General features: G+C 37.8%; 1 protein-coding gene across 1 annotated transcript; it reads left to right on the top strand.

Annotated features, from left to right (window-relative positions):
• The first annotated feature begins 6813 nt into the window (after positions 1-6813).
• Positions 6814-23044, top strand: TMA16 (translation machinery associated 16 homolog). The gene is made up of 7 exons (XM_058023777.1): positions 6814-6872; positions 8183-8295; positions 15299-15336; positions 16130-16214; positions 16678-16826; positions 21385-21427; positions 22802-23044. The coding sequence occupies exons 1-7, from the start codon at positions 6870-6872 to the stop codon at positions 22971-22973; spliced, it is 603 nt and encodes a 200-aa protein (XP_057879760.1). The 5' UTR covers positions 6814-6869; the 3' UTR covers positions 22974-23044.
• Positions 23045-23975: the final 931 nt, after the last annotated feature.

Below are 23975 nucleotides of genomic sequence, written 5' to 3'. Positions count from 1 at the left end.
AATGCTGTCCCTCAGGAAAAGTGATGTTAAATCTTATTTCAAACAGGGAAGTGCCAGCTTATAAAAGCTGAAAGTCTGGCTGGAGAGCTTTTTGGAATAGACTTTTTGTAGCAATGTTTTGCCTTTCTGCCACCAGTGACAAACCAAGAGCTTCTGGATTCCTGGCCTGGCCATACAGATTACAATTGGTATACTGAGGAATTCAATATCAATGTGATTGCATTCCAGAAGGTTTTTGTTTTGGTTTGAGATTCATAATTTCACAGGGAAGGGAACTAATGATTAATAACATCAAAGATCAGAGCCACAGCCTATTAGGCATATCATTTAGTACAGCTGTCTTGTAATACTTTGAAAGTGTTTATACTCAAATATAATTTCTTCTTATCCTGTTTGAAATACCAGAATACACAACAATTTTAAGTCCACTGAGGGGTTTTTTCGAAAGTAATTCTTAATATCCAAAGAGTACAGTACCCACCTTGCAAGAGACATCATTACATTTGCTGTGTCAGGTCATAGCCAGTGGGAAAATTGCCCTTGGTGGATGGGTGCAGTTATACCACTTCAGAGCTACTCAGGAACAGCTCTGAACACGGAAGCAGAGTTTTACAGGACTTCATCACCATGATTCTGTGCCATTAAATTACACAGAGGTCACTGAAGGTCTTTGCCTTGAGACAATTTCAGTTTCACACAACAGAATTTCATTACACAGCAGTCACTATAGCACACAGTGATGGCTTTTACACTAATAACATTCAGTAATGATTTATATCACACTAATTGTTAAGTCTGTGCTCCCAGTGTTTCTTACAATATAATCAATCATAATATGATATTTTTTTATTTTCTAAATATTATTAATATGAAGCTACTAATCCCCTATTTACATGATTGAGGCTCCTCTGCCAAAAGAAATGTTACTATTCAGTAGGGTATGATTTTTTTAAGGAACAAACACACTATTGAATATGGGTTGAGGTACTTCTCAGTCTAAGTGGTTTTAGAGATTTTTTACAGTTTGCAGGGGATGCAATGATCCAAACTCTAGCAATTACATACACCAAAAGCTGAAAACAATCCAAGCTCATCTTTATTTTCGTCTTTTTCCTAAAGGTTAATTCCTTTAAATAGGCACTAATGAAATCATGGGAAGAAAAATAGAAAACATTAAAGGGACTAAGGAGATAATCAGAATTATTAGGATTGTAAAAGGTTTACAAGGAGAAGTTATATTTATTTAATGAGGAAAGCTAGGCAATCAGCCAAAAAAGTCAAACCAAATCTAAAATAATTTCGTTTCAGATACAGGTATATAGAAGTAAGCTTGAACATGTTTATCTATACTATGCCCAGATCACTCTTGCAGACTTGGTTTGAAACTCAGAAGTATGCAGAGTATCTACAGAAAAAAGACCAAAAACGTTGTAGGAGAGGCAAATTGTGCTATGCTGCTGCAGAATTTATGGGGATTGCATGCTTTTAAACTGAATATATCATAGAGTTGAATTCACATACATTTAAAGTTTGCATAACACTGTGACATGTTTTGCCAGCAGTAATGAGAGAGTCTGTTCCGAGTTTGAAATAAACAGGAATTAAAAATTAGTATGAACAACAAAAGCAGAAATTATTTGTAGCCTTGCCTGATAATTTGCAGGCAACTGACAACACAATATGCCTGCTAGAGGAGCTGAGGAAAACCTCCTGAGACCTGATGAAATCCCAGACAAGATTGAATTTCTGGAGTCAGCTCATCTAAAATATTACACAACATGTTCATGTAATAGCCTCAACTGCTGCAGCCACAGGGCCTGAAGATTGAAAAGGACAAGAAGGAAAGAGACCACTCAAATGAGACAGATAGATTAAAAAATTATATGCTGTCACTCAAATTTTAATGAAAGCACTGAGATTTCAATCTTTTCACGTTTTTCTGTTACACACAGTACCAGGATTTTTTTTCAGGCTAACTCAGTAACCATCTTTGTATTGTCAGACAATTTCATCCTTATTTTTCCATTCTTAGTGTATGCATAATGAAAATATCCTGATATATCAAGGACGGGTCTGATGAATTTACCAGAGATTACATTCAATTCACTATCGAAGAAAAAAGTTGCAATAAAGTCTCACAAGAATAAAATCGTGAATTTTGGTTGCAACTTCACAAATGGGTGTATTTGAATGGTATAAGGAGGAATTCTTCAAATGGATGTCCAGAGAGGATAAACAAAAGTCTAGGCAGGGACAGAAAGTTTATTCTCTAAGCTTCAGGCATGTTGCCCAGACAGAGCCACCCCAACACTAAACTTTTGATCATTTTATCTGAGCATTGACCACTGGGCAAACCACGGGCTCAAGGAAACTGTGGGTTCCAGAGAATCTGTTGAAAATTTTTGTGTATTGACACACTTGCATGCACCTTGACAGGAATAATTTGGTCCAGAAAGGTGTCTGCAAAACCGAGCATTTAATGGATCTAGTACAAAAGATTTTCTTTTCTTTGCTGAAGCTGCCATGCTATACAGTGACAGCATGTTACACTGCTACTCTGTAGGCCCATTTCTGGTTCTTTTCTCCAGAAATTTTTAAAGGTAGATACTTCTACAGTTGATATCTTGAAGCTGGAAACTTGCAGAGTATGCTACACAGCTCCCGTGTTACCATGGACTTGCAAAAGGTGAAGCATTGTAAGAGAGCCCCTGCAAAATCTAAACAAATGAAGCAGCCAGAGCTCTCATTTTAAAAGGTTAAAAAGACGGATAAAAGAGGCTCTGTCAAAAAGACTAAGTGGTCTTCTGATGTTCTGATTAGCAGCAGGAATCCATTAGGAAGAGCTTAAGTGTAATTAGAATGGAGAGATTAAAAGAAATACAATAATTAAAGCATTTAGAAAAAAAAGAAAGTGCAGAAATAGGCAACCTGCAACATAAGCAGAGGAGGACATAGTAGGTGTTTTTAGTAGTTTCTTGTGCAATATAGATTAGAAATTATTGTAAACCATGTAGGAAAGAGTGAGTTATATAAATAGGTACTTCTATCATACCTTTTCTTAGTTTGTCAGCAGAAAAATTAAGATATCAGTGCAAAAGGCATCAGTATCAATGGCATAAGTAAACCCAAATCTACTGAATACATGTAAAGAAGATTTCAGACAAATGCTAGAATGTCTGGAGCACAGGTTTTAAAACTTGACTTTATTTAAAGCTTTCTTGAGTAATTTAAGTTGAATTTGTAGAAATATTACCTCAGCCACTCCTGTTCACAGTCTGTAAACTGTGGGCATAAACAATGGCATTGAATTGACAAGAATTTAATGTCAGAGCATAAGCCTGACTAAATTAAAAGCAAATGGCATTCTATTTATGAACTCAGGATACAGAAAATATTAAGGTCTGTCTTTAAACCAATGAATGCATTCTCAGATTTGCTGAAGCTCAGGCAGTCACCTAATTGTGACAACTATGAGCTCAATTACCAGCTTTATTCTCCCAAAGGCTGATTTAAAAATAACACAGGTCATGTACAATTTTCAGTACTTTATAATTCTTATCAAATTTATTTATATTTAAACAATACCGTTTCCTTCATGCCACCACTACTTGAGAAGATCTGACCTCTGAATATGTAGAAAGAGACTAGAATTCCTAGGAATATATAATTAATGAGGAAGTTTGCAATAAATATACATTAGGTGAACCAGGGAGCTATATCCTTTATTCATTAAGATAATAGCACATGCAAAAGTCACCTATTTAAGAGATATTAGCTTAAAAAAATACACTAAACAACTGCAAGCATAACTGCAATTTTCTATTTCTACTCTACTGCTAGGTCTTATTGCTAACATGTAGTATACTCCAGAAACTCTACATATGTCTCTCCACTAAAGCCCTACTACAAATGCATTCAGACTTTGGCAGATTGTGAGACTGACTGCCCACTGTCCCCTCACTGATACAGTTTTCCTTGCTCATTACTTGTTTTTTCTTGTTTCTAAATGCAGCTGTTAATTGCTTTAACCTTTAGCTGATTCCCTTGAACTCAGGAAATTTGTATTTTATTACAACCAAGCTAAACACAATTTTAAATTCCATTCTTATTAATGCAGTTATAACAGTGTAAATGAGATTTTTAAGAATATTCAGAAATCAGTCTAAGTCCTATGCCAATTGGTCCAATTCACGCCATGGAAATGTCAGAATTTCTGAAAAACTGACACATGCTATTGTCATTTTAATGGAGCCTCCTTCTTAGAATTGTGTCTGCTGTATCCTAAGTACCATACTCTAGTCACTGCTTTATATTGTTTAACATAACATTTAGTAGTAACTAGAATTTAATAGCAAATCAGTTCAAGGGTGAAAGAATTAAACTGTATTTGATAAACCCACTTTATTTTGCTACTTTATTGTTTATTACTGAACACTGTAAGAAAGATTGTCACAGCCAGATATCCCTTTATTTTAATTAATGCATTTGTAATAGCATGAGTAAACTTAATGCAAGAAATGCAAATTAAGATCCAGCTATTAACATGCCAAATTTGGATTCTTGTGTCTGTATCTACTGCCTCCCCCACAGGATAAATACATGACTTAGGAGAACTTACACAGCAATTACTCCACAGAGCTGTCAAGACATTTTGCAAAAGATCCTTTGTAGATGGATTCAGTGAAGTACTAAAAAGCAAGGAGAAGAGTTTCCAGATTACAAACTATTTAAAGAACAAGACCAGACTAGAAAGCAATGCACATTTATATGGAACACTTTTTGGTTTGTAGCTAGGTGATCAGATTAAATGCATCATCACCCTGAGGTCTCTTTACAGTCAGTGGCAGAAGACCAGCTGAAAGGCACTGCGGAGCTGCCCATTAAATTTAAGTGTCTACAGAGCCTGTGTTTCTTCCTTACAGTTCCTGTGGGAACTCAGCACATCACTCCTGAGGTCCAGAGTTGCCGAGGTAACCCTTGGGGGCTCAGAAATCCTGGAATGTTGCCAGAAGTGCTTGGTGGTTGGATTTTGACCCTGCACGGGATGTGCCACCTGTATGAGGATGAGAGGATCACTTGGGGATAAGTGGTGAAGGAATTGATTATTCACAGGGTGAAAACACAGGTTTTGGGATCTTGGTACAGGGGGGTTTTTAGGAGGCAAGATGGAGGAATTAGGGCGTGCCTTGTTCTTCTCTTCTCCTTCTTGTTATCCCTCTTTGGTGGTGATGCTGGCACTTTGGGATTGGTTCACACTAAATCTGCGCTTGTTAATAAGGGTAAAAGGTATTGGAAGGTAAAGGTAAATATCTTATACATAGTTTTTAGAATAAAAATAGACGACCGCCCAGAGGGAGGTCAGTGTGCCCACGGCTGTCTTGCTGGGCAGACCTCTGTCAGGCTGGGAGACAACTTTGTAGATAAGAATTAATAAACAATATTGAAGACCAAAAAATCTGAAGAGTGCTTTCGTCCTTTGGATCGCGGGCTGCCTCAAGGCCATCCTATGCCTAACCAGGCAGAGACAACAGGCCGAGATCAGAGAAGTTCCCATTAAAAACTTACTGTGGGTGTCTTTCAGCTCTAACTTCTGCCCCAACCATGTCCTGCAGCTCAGAAGTGAAGCCAGTTGTACATCTGCTTCCCGCCCAGCATTTCTCTGTAAAATGAAAGCTAGATGGAGACCACAGCAGTTTCTCTGTGGGATTTTGATGGGAAGGCCATACCTATTGACATTCCCTGGCATGCATGATCCAAAGCCTTCAAGCTGTTCATCCAAATGAAAAAAGAATCTACAAGTTACTTTTTTAATCTTCCATTTGTATTCATGATCCCATAGTGAAATTGTTTTCACAGCCATTTTACCTTATTGCCTGACTTCCTTTAGCACCCCTCAGTTAAATGTGAGCTGCTGGTCCCCAGCAGATTTGAACAGTATTAAAACAGAGCTATTCCCCAGTTTGCTGCTATGATTCCTGTGCTGTTTGACAGCATAAGTCTAAACCTATTTACTTGAATGGACTATTTAAAATTCCATGCTCAGTTTCCTGTCTGTGACTGCTACATCCTAAATTATTAGATTAAAATCCAAAATTGCTAATCTCAGTGCTGCCATCTGTAGCACTCCTGTAAATCTGTGAAACAGTTTTAATGCAAGTGCACAAATAGCCAACGTTCCAATGCAAGCTGAATGAAGACTTTGCTTTAGATAATCCCACTTTCCTTCTATATATATTTTAGTAAAATATTTGTTGGCTTGCTGTTTAGGATGATCTTTAAAATTAATATGTTTCTTTATATAGTATAAGATTTATCAGCATCTGGAGAGCAAGAAGTACGAAGACCTAAAGATGGTGTCTCCTTTGAGCCTGGGATGCTGGAGCTGAACAGTCACAAGAGCTTTTCCACAGGCCCTGGTGCAGGTGCTGATCTGCTTGGAGGTGCCACAGGAGCATTGCTGACAGAGATGAGGGGTTTTTCTGTTTTGGTGATGTCTGTGAGTTACACTGCCTGGTAACTTTAAGTTTTGACTTTGGACATTCCAGAAGTTGTTTCTTTCCCTTACCAAGGGAAAGCCTGGTTTCCTCACATGGGATTGTTCACTTTGTTCCGTCTTCTTCAGTTCAGCAAGGCTCCTTCTTTGCATTGCAAAGTTGTGGAATTCCAGTTCTGGAATTTCTCCATCATAATGATCACCAGGTTCTTGGACTGCTTCTACTTTTCCTTTTATCTCAACCTCACGGATAGCACCAGCAAGCCCCATTGATTTCAGCCACCGAGCAGCCGCGGAACGCCCGCCGCGCCGGCCGCGCGCCCGCCCGGAGCGCTGAGGCTGCTGCACCGCGGCGCCGGAAGAAGGCTCGCTCGCCATGGTGCGTGTGCCGGGCAGGGGATGGCGATGGGGACGGGGTCGGGAACGGGGACAGTGATAGCAATAGGGGTAGGGGTGCGGCTCCCGCAGCCTGCGCTTATGGGAACGCGGTGTTCCTGGCCCCTTCACTGCCTCCGGGAGCGGCCCCACCGCGTCCCTGGGGAAGCGAGCCCGCTGGTGTGCCGGCCCTGTGGGCCGGTACCGGCGGTGAGCCCCCCCTGCACATAAAAACCGCTGCATTTCCTCCGGGGGTGTTCGCGTCCTTGTGGGCCGGCACCGGCGGTGAGCCCCCCTGCACATAAACACCGCTGCATTTCCTCAGGGGGGTTCACGTCCCTGTGGGCCGGTACCGGCGGTGAGCCCCCCTGCACATAAACACCGCTGCTTTGCCTCCAGGGGAGTTCGCCTCTTTCTGGGCCCCCTGGCAGGCCGGGGGCAGGCGCGGTTCGCCTGTGGGGCAGGTGGGAGGTGCCGCGGCCTGAGAATTCCCGAGGTGTTCAAAGTGTGTCTTTAGCCATGTTTTTGACACCATCTTTTTATTTTTTTTTTTCGCAGCCCTAAGCACTGATGTTATCATAGAGAATTGGATATACTGCTGTTGGAGACTACTAGTCTCCGTTTACTGATGGCCATTTATTGTGATGCAAGAAAGCCCCCTTGCTTTAAGGTGTTTCTTTTGGGTGCAGTTAACTAGCACATTATTTATAAAGCCATTGGGTTCTGTTCAAACATTTTCTTACCAGAAAGTAGCATAACTTAGAGTATGGTAATACTCTGGAAAGTATTAGAGTGTTAGAGTATGGTAATACTCTGGAAATTTGTGAGCTGTATTCCCTCTGTGCAGTGTGAAGGGGTACGGAAGGGAAGCCTCCGGCTGCTCCCTGGTGTGAAGCATTCCAATGATCTCTGGGGAGGAACAAGAAAATAGCTTTTATTACATTGTACAAATTACACGAGGCTCTTGTCAGAAACCCAGATAAGAGCTTGAATGGGGACATTTTTCTGCAAGAGTACAGAGAGCTAATATTGGTTTCCTAGCTGCAGAGTTCTACAAAGTAGGTATTCTGACAGTAGTCACTAGGTAAGATTTCTTACAGCATTTCCTGTGCTCCAGTGGTTTTGTTACAGCATGTACTGGCTTCAAGTAATTTTGTTATTGAAGTAGGTGAAATTGATAACATGTTACTGAAAGTTAAGGGCCTTCTTAGATATCAGTGTATGACCTTTTCAGTCTTTACCATGGTGTATACTTCTTCCCTTTGATGTTTTACTCAGCTTTGTTAGTGCATAGTATCTTTGATGTCTTTTCAGCCAAAGTTAAGAAAACCTCAAGGAGGGAAGCAAGAGAAAAAAGTTATCCATCCCTACAGCAGAAAAGCTGCACAGCTTGCAAGGGAAGTACACAAGCAGGAAAAGAAAGAAAAGTAAGTTGACTGCAAAACCTCTGTACAGATCAAAGAATAACATCACCAATTATACTTTTTAATTGTGGTAGTGGACACGGACTGTTAGGCTGATATAACCACAAGAAAACAGAAAGGCCTGTATAACTTGACACTGCTGCTGGGCCATGTGAAGTGACAGGTTTACATGCATTAAATCAGGTTATACAAAGTGTGTAGTTGTGCTGCTTTACTTTGGGTGTTGTCCTTACAAGTTAGATTTCTTGCCTTTGATAATCTGAATAGCATGATGCTGGTGATTTCACATGAAGTTAAGTCCCCTAGTTTGGCTTTACTTCAAGTTCAGTGAGGATCCTGCTTAGGGTCTTGCTGCTTCTGCTAAAATGCTGAGTTAATAGAAAAGAGAACCCAGAAACCTTCCTGCAGAAGACAGACTTCTGAGTAAAACTGTATAGTTAACTCCTCTTTGGTGGTTTTGTGCTGTTTCATGGCAAGTTTGTTTTTCTGCTTTCAAGCTTTACCTCCCCCTCCCACAGAGAGAAAAGACAGCTGGTGAAGGCTGGCCTTTAAATTACATTGTCTCAGCTTGCTTGTTGTTAAGCATAAATATGTTTATTTAGGAAGTCACTAAAGCTAGCTTAAAGCATTTTCAGTCTAAGTATAGTATAGCAGTACATAAACTAGATAATGCTGTATAAATTGTAGTGTCTGGATTGACCATGTGAGCTGAGCCCAAACACTCATTTGTCTGAAGCTGTTAAATTGGAAACTCCTGGCCCAGAGACTGTGCAGTTTTATTGTTGGGATTGATGCACAACCTTATCCACAGCAGTTGCACTGTTGCTTTCCCTAGAAGGGGACCTTTGCTGCCACCGTGGGGTCATGTAGCCTCCAGCAGGGCTGCTGCAAGCATTCACAAGCAGCAGATGTTGACTGGGCAGATTCTTAATGTGAGAGAGGTTTTCCCTGCTGTTTTGTATTTTTTTCTGTGCTCTCTGACTATTGAGAGTAATTTTTTATTGCAGATTATTTTCCTACTGCTAAATTGACCACTTTGTCCCTTAGGTCTCTCACCTTGTGTCATAAAATCCGCTCACAGTTCTTAGTCACAAAAGATGACTTCATCTTACTTGATTCTTAGTGCTTGCATTTGTGACTTCACCATACAGAAAAACATGCACAAGAAAACTTAGTGAGGGAGCAATACTTACTGGTTATTCATTATGGCATGGCACACTCAAAGCTTTTAGTGACAGTCTGGTGTGGTTACCCTGATATGGACAACAATGCTGATGTTTCTTCTTGGAGTGCTACTTTTTCTTCCTCCTTCCTGTTGCAACAGCAAAATGTTCAAAGGCCCTGCTGAAATTGAGATAGACAATACCCACTGCTTTCCCCTCATCCATCCAGGCAGTTGTTTCATCACAGAAGGCTATCAGGTTAGTCAGACATGACTTACCTTTAGTAAATCCATGCTGACTACTCCTGATCACCTCCCTGTCGTGCATGTGGATAGAGATGGCCTCCAGAATGAGTTGTTCTGTTGCCTTTGCAGTGGTTTGGGTGGGGCTGACTGGCCAGTAGTTCCCTGGGTTCTCCTTCTTGCCATCTTGGAAGACATTTGGGTGACATTTGTTTTCTTCCAGTCCTCAGGCTCCTCTCCTCATCTCCACAACCTTTCAAAGATAATTGGGAGTGGTTTAGCCGTGGTGTCTGCCAGCTTCCTTGGCACTCACGGATGCATCCCTCAGGGCCCATGGCTTTGTGGATGTCAAGCTTGCCTGGATGTTCTCTAGCCCAGTCCTCCTTGGCCAAGGGAAAGTCTTCCCCTCTGACATTCCTTAGCCCTGGTCAGAGATTCCTGAGGGCTGCTCTTGGCAGTGAAGGCCCGTGCAAAGAAGATGTTTGGTATTTCTGCCTCATCTCTCTGTTGCCAGGTGCCCCTCAGTTCAGTAAGAGCCCTCATTAGCCTTAGTTTTCCTTCAGTCACTGTGTTTGAAGAAGCCCTATCCTTGCTATTTCAATCTAGGCTGATTGTAAAAAATGTAACTTTTCATTTTGCATAGGGAAACCATTCCACCAAGAATAGTGTGTCAGTTTTCACCATCCACAGCATATTGTGATAGCAAAATGATCTTATATTTTGTGTCTTTATATCTTATAAATAAGATTTCTACATCTTACACTTCTGGGGTCTGAACAGTTAACTGACATTCTGTACTTTGTAGATAGATCACTTCTGTTGTGGTGTTCTACAAATCAGTTGCACTAAAAACATCCTCCAATTCTCTATGTTCTATTTTCTGTGTTGTCGTGGCTTAAAGAGCAATTTAATTTGAAAGACATGAAAATGATTTTTTTCCCCCTTAGTGTTTTTAAAAGACTTATTAAGGCTTCCAATTTCTTTTGAATCTCTATTTTTCTATCAGCTTGGTAAGTTCTCAGGATTTTTTTTTAAATATTGGGAATTAAACATGTGTTGAACTTTTTTGTTGTAATTTCTTAGCTTTCAGTTTCTGTAATATAATGGTGAGGCTTGGATTCATTTTGCATAGCTCTGAAAAAGACAAGACAAATTTCTGATGCTGTGAATGGCGGAAAGCTTTCCACTCCTACACTCTTGGGAAAAAGAAATAGCTCACACCAGTTTTCTTCTTTTGCATTGCTTCTGCAGGTCTATTAAATGTCTTTAAACAATTTTCCAAATTGCTTCTATTGAATGACAGCCCTGTTCTCTGGTGGAAGGTTAGTACATCATTTGGTGGTAAATAGAAGCTGCCTTGTAATCTCTAGAGAATTTTCTTCCTTAGTCCTGTCTACAAATCCGGCATTTTTTTGACCATGCTTGTTATTGTGTAGAAGTTGTCTGAAGTATGAATAGGACACAAAACTAGAAATGGAATTCTCAATGGGATCTCACTAGGTCTGAGTAAAGAGGATAATTGCTCTGTACAGGCTGGTGCACTTCTGCAGAATGGAAAAACTGGATTAGAGTACTCAGTGAATGTAGGAAGTCCATAGAGGTCATCTGTACTATTTTATTAAGCTGTAGATTTCCTTGCCAGAGGATGCTTTAATTGTGGCTGGCTAAATTTGTGCAGTAAGATCTTTTTGAACATACATACATTTTATCTGTTGATTACTATTTAACACAAAGGTGTAGGGTGTAGGATGTAGGAATGTAGGAAACCTTTGAATGGTATGTTACTGGATGGTGAGAATATCTTTTATAGAAGCCAATGTTTTTGGGTTTGCGTGGTTTGTTTCTTTTGTTTTGCTTAGGTTTTGTTGGTTTTTTTCCCTTTGGTGCTTGTCTGGAGACAGAATTTAGGACTGGAGACAGTTTAGGCTTCTATTTGCTTATTAACTTTCCTATAGGATGGAGGGAAGGAAGTAACTACTGTGACTGTTCCTGTTTATGTTATACAGAAAGTAAAATTGCATTAAGTTGTGAGATGCATATTGCAGTATCTTTTGCCCAAATGAGATAGTAAAAAAGGGTAGACATTATCCACAAGGAATTTGAATATTTAAAATGCAGCACTGGGAAAAATGAGGGAGAAATTCTGCATTAAGTTGCAGAAGTCTTTTGTGGGCTCAATTGTCCACTCTTCACTGCAAGCATTCGAAACAAGATATGACAGCAGTTATAAGTTTACTGTCCAGAAACTGTGACTGCACTACAAAAGACCAATCTTAACCATAATAAGAGGAGACAAACCAATTGCTTTTAGAAAATTGGCTACAATCTTATATCATCTTGTTCACTTCAATTACACTTTTTTCTTGCCTGCGTCCGTCTCTTCTCAATTCTCTTCAAGGTCTAATGAGCAGCAACAACTTCCAGTGTACTACTACCAGTTTATTCTCTTAATCTACATGTGAATTCTTATTCCTTTAGGCAGCTTGTTTGCTCTGTTAAATAATTACATGGATGTTTTTATGAGACAGCAATAGCTGCTTCACTGGCAGTAGTAGAACGCTGACTTTTCTACACTTTAGGAAACCTGACCATAGTGAGAAGTTAATGAAACTTCTGTAGTAGTGATGTACTAACACCAGTCATGTTTTCCTGCAACTGCAGAAATATCTATCTGGTTTTGGTAGCTACAGCTAATGTAGCTGTGCTTTTTTTTTCCCCTGTTGTTTTCCCTCCTGAGTCAAAATAGACCCTTTCTATTGTGCATGCACAATAAATTTCTTAGTAGTCAGTGCATTTTCATTACAGATAAGCCAGTCTGACATGCTCTGAAATATGACATTTAAGGAGTTTTTACAGTACTGGGGTGTGAAGCAACCCTTTGGGAGTAAGCAATCTTAAAATGTTTCCTGGTAGATCTCTGAGTGTGCTTTTTCTGAGGTTTTCCCCTGTCTAACCTCCTAATCTCTCTTGACCCACTGTGCTTCTACTTGCATTGTTTATGGCAATGATGCTTTGTGACATACTGTTGCAGATTCTTCATGAGGACCTGACAGACTCTTAGGCTTTTAAAATTATTTATTTTGAAAAGCCTGTCTTTTTTTTTCAGAGCCATAGATGGCATTTGTATTTATGGATATTATCAAGCAAAAATACTGAGTTCGTAATCTGATTTGGAAAATACTTATTCATTGTTAGTATTTAGAGAAGAACAGTTGAATACAATATTTGAGATAAAGAGCTGCTAAAGGAACATGTAGAATTTACTTTTAAAGTACTTAGTAAACATCAAGAAAACTACTAATCATTCTTACTAATAATCATTGCCTAAGTAGAGGATTTCTGGAAGGTGGGTGAAGATGAAAATCATCAAGAAACAACAGCCTGCCACAAGACTGTGTCCCTGCCCTTACCTCTCCTTCCTAAGCAAAAGTTATTAGTCATTGTGTGGAGGGAGAGGAGAGGAAGTTTCTTTGACTCACCTGATTTGATTAGCCTCCCTGCTAATGCTATTGTCTTCCAGCAGTCACTGAAGTGAGGTTTTTATAAAAAGTACAATAAGGCAATATCCAAGCTGATCATTCATTATTTCTCATACTGAAATTACTTGTGTGCACCAGGAGACTGAAGGTTTTTCATCCAGAAGAAAATGCTGGTTCTGTACTTCGCTGCTTTGATAAATAAATGATTTAGTGGCCCTTAGCAGGTGCAGATAGCAGTTTGAAGTGTTTTAGAATGTAGATGTGTGAAATGATCCTGTTTATGCAGCTTTCCTAGATGCCATCATCATCATTTTCTCCATTTTCTCTGGCAAAGCTCTGCAGACAGGCTCATCTGGCAGCATTGCCTTGCAGGGCTCCCAGCAGGGATTGTTGGTGTGGAGTTCCACTAAGGGAAGTGTGTGTCCTTTTCTTGGATGCTGTTACCATCCAAAGCTCCCTGCTGTAAGTCCTCTGAGGATAAAAGCCTGGCCAGCTTTTATTGATGGCTTCTTCTACATATGCTGGGGGTATCCATAGAAGTAAAAATTTCTTTAATGTATTAGCATGTTGTCTCCTAATCATAAAAGTTTCATACCTTCTTGGTGTTCTCATGGGCTGTTCCTCAGAGCACTGCCTCTTTCCTCTTCACAAAGCAGCCAACTGAATCCAGTTCCCTTCTCAACCAGCCACCTCACTCTTTTATAGCACTCTTCTTCTCACTGGTTACAGCTGTGGCCTGTTAAAGTCAGGCCTGTTCCTAATCTTTGATAATTGGCCCAGCTGCAACTCCTTAAGGGTAAGACTTTCTATACTATCTTTATTTTCTTATATTCTATCCCACTACATTAGTGGAATTCTTAGCAGTTCAAGCATGCTGTGCATTTGCTTGTACATGGCTTTTAGGGAGTCTTCAGAGGATGAAATACTTCTTGAAAAATCAAATAGTTATTTAATAATGTAGGTTTGTGGACAAGTGACACAAGTATGTTTGTCTCTGGAAAAGTAAGGGTTTATCTTTTGATCCCAGTTTTTGTGGTAGATGATAGACTTCTGTTAGCTCTTACTTCAGTTAGCTCTAAAATGCTCATTAAATTTTACAGAATAAAAGGAATTTAATAAAAGAGCACAATAGCTTTGAACTACGATGAATTTTAGCATTATTTGTTATTTGTCAATTATAGCCTTTATGATTTACTTAATCCATTACCAATTTTTCTATATAATAATAATAATAATAATAATAATAATAATAGTAAGTCAATTTTATCAGATGTCCTTGAATATACACTGAATATTCATGGCTAGGATATATTTTCCAGTGAAAAATTTCATACTTACTCCAATAATGTCTTGTTTTCCTTTCTGGATGCAATAGAACATTACAACATCCTTTGATGCAGATTGAATCTGACACCTTCAGGACAAAAGAGTATGAGGCTTGAGATTTCCTGCTAGAGAACTTCTCTTTTTTGGAACTCCTAATTAGGATGGAAATTAATCCCAAATAGCACTGTATACCCACATCTGATAGAGCACAGAAGGCTTTTGAGTATCCTGCCAGAGATTCAAGTGGACTTAAAAGTACTGTGAGACAGAGTTGGGGAGTTCTTTAATAAAGTTGTTAATTTTGGTTTCTTAACATATTAACTTACTGTTCACTAAGCACAAATTTTAATTATTACAAGCTTTAAGGTAACAGAATGATATATTTCACATTGCATGCTGGATTTGCAAGAATGCAGTGCAGTGAAATCTCCCAACTCATTAAACATACCACAAGAATATCAGAAATACTTCAGGAAATTGTGACAGTGCAGCTCTTTGGTGTAATTCCTTTTGTTGTGCTCTGAGAAAAATGTTGCATCTTTTTTTCTTCCAAGAAACTTTTAAGCTTAACAGGTAAACTGGACAAATTTCAGCTAGTAGTTTTACCAGAAGTAGATCTTTTGGATGAAACAGAAAAAGTTTTACATTATTTGGAATTTGTCAAATATTTCTATTTGAATTTATACCTTGACTTTCATTGTGACTGAAAAAAACCTCAACTTTTTGAGAATAAAATTAAAGTCATTGTTTATATGGTGCACATTCCTGGCTAACACATCTGTTTTTTCTCTGCTAGGTTGAAGACTGACAAAGCTTTGCGTTTAAGTATTATTGGTAAGCAGAAACTTCTATTACTGAGTACAGTTTTCAGTTTCTTAGTACAGATTCTAAGGTTTACCAGCTTTTTAGATGTACAGTTAGAGCTTCTTTTTCTATAATCTGATTCTGCAATCTTCAAATAGACTTGGTTGAAAAACTGAAATACCTGACATGTCCACTTAATATATACAGGATTGAATTTGGGGCTGAGCATAGCTAATCTTTAGTCAGTGTACACAACAGCAGGGCAGAATAGACCAAATGAGTGTTTTGTCCATCTGTACACATAATTATTGTATTTGGTCTCCAAGCTGTTTATAATTGCTTGTAAAAGAAGATGATATATGTAGCTTAAAAGACACATTGTGTTAGCAAGTAAATTCAAAACTTTGAGACACATCTTGGAATAGTTTTCTCTTTCATATGATTGATCCTGCAGCTTTTCAATTTAATCTGTTTAAAAACAGATATGATAACCAGAACTCTTACTCAGCCACTGTGTTGGTTTTTTTCCCCCCTTTCTAAGTTTCTTTCCTAAGTAATGGATATAGTGATATTTTAGTTAATTTCCAGTAAAACAAAGCCTAACTTTTTTTTTTCATGTAAGGGAGGTATAAAATAATTCTGAAGTTATGTGGAAATTTCTATTACAGCTGCCTTCATACTTGGTACCCACAGTATAAGAGTCTGTGATACCATTCAAAATCTTGAAAAATGGGGAGGGGGCCTTTAAAAACTTTGAGAGACTTTAATGTGTGTTGATGCTACAGTGGTGATATAACCATTAATATTCAGTTTATTCTTGTAGGAGAAAAACTTCAATGGTTTCAAAGTCACCTTGATCCCAGTAAAATCGAGTACACAAAGAAGGAAGCTGGTGAACTAATTGAAAAGTAAGACTGGTGTTTAAAACAAGATTAAAAAGCTTGACTTGTCTTTAAAAATAATGTGATGATGACTCAGAGGAAGACTTTTATATATTGCTAATTAAAATATCAAGTAGTTGATTTTGTTGCCAGTGACAAATATTGAGAGATGTGTATAGTCATACTAGAATTATTGAAAAAAGTAGTTTTGTAGTTTCTTTTTTTTGAAATTATTGAAGTATATGCCTAGTTTTGTTGTGTGTAGAGGACTTGAAATTATTTGGACAGTAGTAATCGCATGCATTTGCTTGTTGGGTGATTCTGTGACAGCTGAACACACAAATTTCATACTACTTAGTCCTTGAGTCTCCAATAAGTAAAATAAATCAGAAAATAAATACAATTAGTAAAATAATTTATCAGACTAATTCTGTTTTGCAATTTTTTTTGTATGGCTGCACCTAGCTTTTATGCATTTTATTCCTTTCAGTTATATGTGTCGATTCAATGCTGAATTGGAGCAGATTGAATTACAAAACAGTATTAAAGGCAGACAAGGAAGACAGCATGGGTCACGGGAAACTGTCATCAAGCAGACAATAGAACGTGAAAGACAACTCTATGAGGGCTATGGAATGGGTATGTAAAAGTATCAGAAAGAATTCAGTCCTCACACCTGCTCACAAGGCCAGAATCTAAGCAAACTTTATAGGCATTGTCCTTATTTTTCTCTTTAAAGAAATTACCTAAGTGCTAGGTGCTTGTGGCTTGCAGAGTTATTTGGGAGGATGGCCACAGTGAAGAAAAGGAGAAAAAAAGATGGTGGAGATCTGACTCATATATTCTGCTTTTGCCTTTCTTTGTGCATCTCTGCTAGTACTGTCTTTTCAGTAAAGGCATATATAACCTATTTTTTAAACTTTTAATGCACCTGCCTTGAATTCTGTACAGCAGCTGGTTGGACCTTCATTAGATGGCTGGAAAGAGGCTGAAGGGAAGCAGCAGTAGTTTGGTGAAATAAGAAAGAAAAAGAGATCATGAAAGTCCAAAAAGCAAAGAGTTGTTTGGGGATAGTCAAGATAAGCAGTGAAGTGTTTGTATTTTGCCAATAATGTACAGGTTGAAGCTGAGTGGTAAACTTGGCTTTAATGCTAAATTATTATCCAGACATAATTGATCCTTCTAATAGTAAAATATTTTGTGGAAAACATGAGAAATCTACCTTATTCTGTAGTTAGGATTCAAAGCACAGCAAGGTTTGGGTTGTGTGTCATATTCCCTGGTCAGCTGTCCCAGCTGTGTTCCCTCCCAGCTCCTTGTGCACCCTCAGCCTCCTCACTGGTGGGCTGGGGTGAGGAGCAGAAAGAGTCTTATCTGTGCAAGCCCAGCTCAGGAATAATGAAAACATCCTGTTTTCATCAACACCATTTCCAGTTAATCTAAAATGCAGCCCTGTGCTAACTACTGTGAAAAAACTCTACCCCAGCCAAAATCAGCACACCCTGGTATGTATTCTACAAATCAAGAAAATTAATGACTTTAAAATTTTGCCAGTGCAGCTGGCAGAGGAATTTAAGAATATCTGTATGACTTCATGCATCATCTTTGATGTCTTAGAAGGACAGGGAAAAAGTAATAGGAAAATAGATTTTGTGGTTGTCATCAAAGAGCTTAATTGTAGAATGTGTTATTTTTGTTTTTTGCTTTTAAATTTTAGTTCTTTTTGTCCTTACTGCTTTGTGGAAAGCTGACAGAAAAAAGCAGTAAGGCTAGAGAAAAAGATGTCAAATACACAAGCACAACATAAAAATCATGAAGAAGCTAGAAATATTGTAGGCAAAATTTGAGGTTATTAGAGAATTAGAGTAAGTAAAGCATTCACAGAGCACAGTGCAACTTCACATATTAAATACACTTTCAATTCATTCATTATTTGTTATCCCAGCTGCTGCAGGTTTTGCTCTCTGTCTAGGACAGTGTTCATTCAGAGAAAATAGTTGCTGCTAAGTACTATAGCAACTAAATACTGTAATTAGAGATTGGGCATAAATGGAAATCAGCTGGAAACAGTGCTTTTATTCCTCTAGCTCATTATTAATCCTAGATGCTTTAATGAGTGGAGCTTTATAACTGACTTAGATTTGTTGGGTTTTTCCCCCCACCCCGTTCTTGAACTCTGTGATTTCTTGTATGCATGTGCATTTGCTATGAAGAGACTGCATAGTATATATTCTTTTCATTTAGGGAAGTCTGCTAAACTTGGATGCAGTCTATTTATATCATAGAATCAATTAAGTTGGAAAAGACTTCCAAGATCATTAAATCCAACCTTTGACCAAACACTACCATGTCAACTAGACCATAGCACTAAATGTCACATCCAGTCATTTCTTGAACACTTCCTGGGCTGCTGATTCCTCCATCACTTCCTTGGGCAGCTCATTCCAATGCCTGACCACCTTTTAAGTGAAAAAACATCTGTCCTGACATCCAACATGAACCTTTCCTGGGTGTAGCTTGAAAGGTTCATCCAACATGAACCTTTCCTCTTGTCCTGTCAACGATATGTGTAAACGAAAAACTAGCCCTTTACAAAATGTAAGAATTTGTTTAAAAAAGTGGTAGACATCCCAAAGTATAGTAAATTTTAGTATTTTTTTAAACAAACAGTAGCTATACAGGGAACATTATCAGTGATGTTGTTGAGGTTTAGCAGCTCCTTGTTACTTACTTCTTAAATACATCTACAGTAGTTTTACTGCAGTTTTCTTCCTCTTGTTTTCATTTTTGTGTATTTGGATTTTTGTTTAATCTGGTATTACATGTTTATAGCAAAGCTATTGAAAGGCAATGCTAGATACTTATTTATTTATTTGTAACCCAGAGTTAGTATGCTTTCAGTGGAAAAGCATCATAATTATTTCATTCTAACACCACCCATTTTTGATAATTTGCTTCTAATTACCTTACATGTTCTCTCAGATGCATAATACTAATCTTGGGGGAAAGTGGCTTTTAAAACTAAATACACTAGTTTTATTAATTAGTTCTGCAGGCTTCAGATTACAGGGAAATCAATTTAATTCAGATGAAGGCTGTATCATTTCCATTTATCTGCTAATGTAACTTCTGTACTATTCGTTAGCTGCTGTTTTCTGTAGTGATCGTTATTGTATAACGGAATTAATTTTTTGCCTAAAGAGCATCTATAGTTTCCATCTTTTTAACAGGCTGTTTGTTCATCCTCAAAAAAAAAAAGAAAAGTAAAACTATCTGAAAGGGTCAGAAACATTAAAAAATGTTTGTTTACCATCTTTCACTACTGTTTTGCTAAATGCATAAATTGTTGAATACTTTGTCTTAGAAATGCCAGACAATCATATACTCCCTAAAATACTGTCTTCATTTCTTTCCCACTAACTCTCATTCTGTATTTCTTTCTTACATTTTTTCTGTCTTTAGTTCAGAAAAACATGCTCCTATGACTTAACATTCCAAAGCAAATTAAGGAGTTCACAAGCAGCAGCAAAAACCATGACATTGGTGCATGCTAAGGAGATGCAGCAGAGTTAGACAAGTGTTACTAATCCAGCATAATTTAGAAAATCAGTTACTGTGCAGTATATAATTATTTATACACACAGCTCTATTCTTAATCTTGCAGCTCAGTAGTTTTTATTGTGTAACATACTGTAAACACACATGTAACCATGGCTTAAAAATTTTGCCACTGCTAAAGCAGTAAAGATGAATTCAGTGCCAAATCTTGGTTTGTCACAGAATTTCCTCTCAGAGTGCCTGCTTTCTCATGATGTTGGTGAGCCCTGAATGATAGGCTAGATAAAACTGTTAGAATATTCTCTTTGGAAAAGGTCTGCATAACTTAAACCACTTTAAAAAAAAAAAAAAAGGAAAACAAATGAAAGGACTTAAGTTGAAAGTCTTGTCATGTAGTCTTGGTTTATCTGACAAGAACACTGAAATGTATGTTGAATCAGTGTTTTTAGCAAAGGAAAAAATACAAATCTCAGCATGGTGCCACTTCTACCAGACTCACTGTTTACATCCATACATGCCCTACTAGGGGCAAACGGAGTAGCACTGATTGCTCCTTGTAAAATACCAGGGAGAAGGGAAGAACTTCTTGCCCTTGTAGGAGCTGGGATGTTCCAGCGTTTGGCACTGTGCTACCATGAGTGCAGTTCAAAAAAGCACCAGGTAAATGTTTCTTTGTGTTGGCTTGCTCAGCTGTGAGCAGTATCACCTCATCTGTTTGCTGAGGAACAGTCTGCAGAGATCAGTGTAATTGTTATTAAAACATTTCACATATATTATTGTTCTTCAGCTGGTAACTTCATAACCAGGTGTGAAAGGAAGGAAAAGTTTTCTGAATAGTAAGGACTGTCTGGCCACAAAGATAAATGGCACAGGTATAATCATCCTATGTTTTGTAGTAGCAAAACCATCCATAGTGCTGCATTGACAGAATGATTTTATTTATTACTCTAAAACTTGAGGAAATTGATCGATGAACAAAAGTAAAACTGTTTGCTCAAGGACAATATAAAATGCGCTGAAATGTCACAATTTTAAGAGCTAAAATAAAGTGGATTTAATGTTAGAAAAGTAGAAAACATCTGTCTTGTTGAGAAGCCCTGCTGGCAGTGAAATCTGTACAATTCATAGACAGTAATGAGGTGTTTTATACTGTGGGAAGATGTCAAGGCTCCTAAAGTATAAATCTCCATAAATTAGTGGTGATGTTAAACACAGGCTGCTTGTAACACTGCAGGACTGACCAAGAAAAGAATGACACAGAAGGGGAGGCAAAACAGCTTTGGCATCCTATGTAAAAATCTGTCTAAATTTATAAATTACACTTTATTAGGAAGATTTTGGCTATTCCGGAAGGAAAAAAGCAAAATGGTCAGTTCCACATGTCTCAATACAAAATATTTCCCTTCCTTTTTACTAGCAAAGGTAATACAGATATGTATTATTGTTTTAGTTATTTGTATTATTATTTTGATTGGGTTTTTATTTGTATATGTGTATGGCAGGTTTCTTTTAGAACAGTTTGGTTGCAATGGAGTAGCCATTTTGGTTAGAGGCCATTTAGCTCACATTTCTTCCTTTGCAATGAGACTCACTTGAATAATGTAACACATCTAACAGAATTTAATTTCTTTCCTATTAGAAATCCCAGACATTATGAACAGAAAGCATCTTAAATTTTTCAGGTAGGTTTTTTATTATCACTAATAATCCGTTTATGCAAAATTCTGTTTCTGAAGTTCACCTGTTGTACGTCTTTTTTTGTAAAAAAAGGAACATACACAAAACAGCCAAGGAATTTTTCATTTGAAAGAGCAGAGTAGGTATGGCACTGCTATTTTGGCATTTCTTTGTTGTTACAAGCTGAACATCTGTGCCAGTTATTAATTAGAATATTGGAAGATTTAGACTTGACAGTTAGAATGCCATTTCTCTAAATTAGGTAACTTTTTTTCTCAATATTCTTAGATAATATTTGACCTAAAATTCTGACTTCAGCTGTTCACAGTAGTGTTGGTATGTGTGTATATACTAGTTGAAAATCTTAAATGAATTTACAATTTGCATCCAGTTAAAAGATCTGGGAGCTGTGAAATGTGCTGCTGGCTCATCTGGGCCAGCATGTTGGTATGTCCTGGTAGTAGATTGAGTGAGCATTTTTGCTGACAGCTCTATCAAGTGAAATACCTTAAAGGAATCAAAAAAAAAACCAACTTAGGAATGCTTATGTTACAAGGACTACTATATCACTGACTTGCAGGGATGTTATGTAGTCAGAAGTCATATTTAGAGGATGTTGGAATAAAGCCAGAAATTTCAAAGAGAGACTGCTGTATTTATAAATATGCAATTGGCTTCTTAAACGGGGACATCAGGTAGAAGTATTGTTGTATTGCCTTGGTAAAGGAAAAACATATCTTATAATTGGCATATACTGTCTTTGCCCTTGAGAAAAATTATCCTTGAAGTGCACTTACTATAATCAAGAAAGCATTCTATTAAGTGAGTACTGGGTTTGACTTATATCTAAAACAACCCTTTCTCCTTCATGCAGCCTTTTGCAATAATACACCCCCCATGTGATTTAATGTTTACTAACCTTTTGTGTTCTCTTGAAGTCAGGCATACAACAAGTTAACATTTACCATAAATCACCAGGGATTTATGTACATGTGAGTCCACATATGCAAATCCAGCCTCCAGATGAAGAATCTCTTCTGACCTGTTTTTCTGTTGCTTACCAGACTGCAAATTGAATGAGACAAACCTAAAAGCAGGTGGCCAAAAGTGACCGAGGGTAGAATTAATCTGTGGGAATAAAGTGAATCATATATTTTTGTTTCAGAGTTTCACATCTGAAAGTACTTATTTCTTCACAGAGAAATTACAGCTACTGTAGTGTACAAAATCAGGTGAAATCTTTGTTGCTCATTCATACCACAATGGGACAGAGGATAACTTAGAAAAGCAGCCTCACTTGAGTTAGCATCTTCTGAGGAAATGTAAATTAACTCTGCCATTCCTTCCTTGGTTTTCATTACTTATTTTTTCTCTTTAAGAGAATGGGATGGTGATCTGAGGAAACTGCCAAACATCAAAATGAAAAAGCTCTCTGCTAGGGATGCTGCCTGCAGTCTCCCTGAGGTGACAGATGCAGAAGCAAAAGAAGACTTGAATGAAGAAGAAGAGGTGGGCCCTGATGAGCACCAGCTGATCCAAGAGCAGAAATAGTGAAGGGAATTGGAAGAAATCTATTTTAATTTTCACTGGAAACAAAAATAAAATTTAACTATATTTCTAAAGGCTTTTCAGTTGCTTTTTTATTATCTGTTTTCCTGCAGTGAAGAGTAAACAATGTTACTGGGTAAAGCTTTATATTACTGGATAAAATTTTTTGACTATAAATAAATACTTATAACCTTAATCATGCAAGTTTATGTCTTGAAATTCCCCAACTAGCCAAGTACCTCTTCTGTCTAGGTTCAGACTGGAATACTTGGTGGTCAGAAATTGTTACCTTTTTGTGGTAATTGCAGTAATCTGTTAAACATGAGGAACCTCTTCTCTTTGTACCTTTTCTTTGAGAATCTCTGTCAGGATCATAGAGATCTGGAAATGCTTCAATAAGATATTGAGTATTTTATGTTTTGTCAAGAGAATTTTAAAGAGTTACTGTCCTCAGCAATCTGTATTTCAGAATTCAGATAAAAAGCCCAAGTCCCTGCAGTCTGTATTTAAATATATCTTAATCCATATTTTTTTCTCTAACCCTTTTGTTGAGAGTTGAATTGAAGCTGCTCAGGGCTTTTCAACAGTCGGCTTGCTTTATGAAGCAACTCTTTAGATGCTTTTAAATGTGTCTTTCAGGAAAGTTCTTAGCAGATTATCACTTTAAAAGCTGTAAAATGAATAAAAGAAGGAAAAAGGGCCAGGGCAGAACTAGGGATAATTTCACAGCAGGCATTAAGTAGGACATCTCAGTGCATGTTAGGTTGTCTGGGCACAGAAGTCACAGTTCAGCTGAACTGTTTGCACACATGGTAGTAGGCACAGCTTAAAAGCCTGTTAATTATGTGGAAATAATTATTCCTGGTGGATGATCTTTCTAGTACGTGATCCCTAGTACTCTTCTGTGTGCTAAACAATCAAGTGTTTGTCATAGTAAATAGTTATATGGGTTTCCTATAGTTCTTTTACAGACATCCAGGTGTGTATTTTCATAGCTATGCAGCA

This window comes from Melospiza georgiana, chromosome 5, assembly GCF_028018845.1.
Source record: "Melospiza georgiana isolate bMelGeo1 chromosome 5, bMelGeo1.pri, whole genome shotgun sequence".
Taxonomy (NCBI): Eukaryota; Metazoa; Chordata; class Aves; order Passeriformes; family Passerellidae; genus Melospiza; species Melospiza georgiana.
This window is presented reverse-complemented; position numbering and strand designations above follow the sequence as displayed.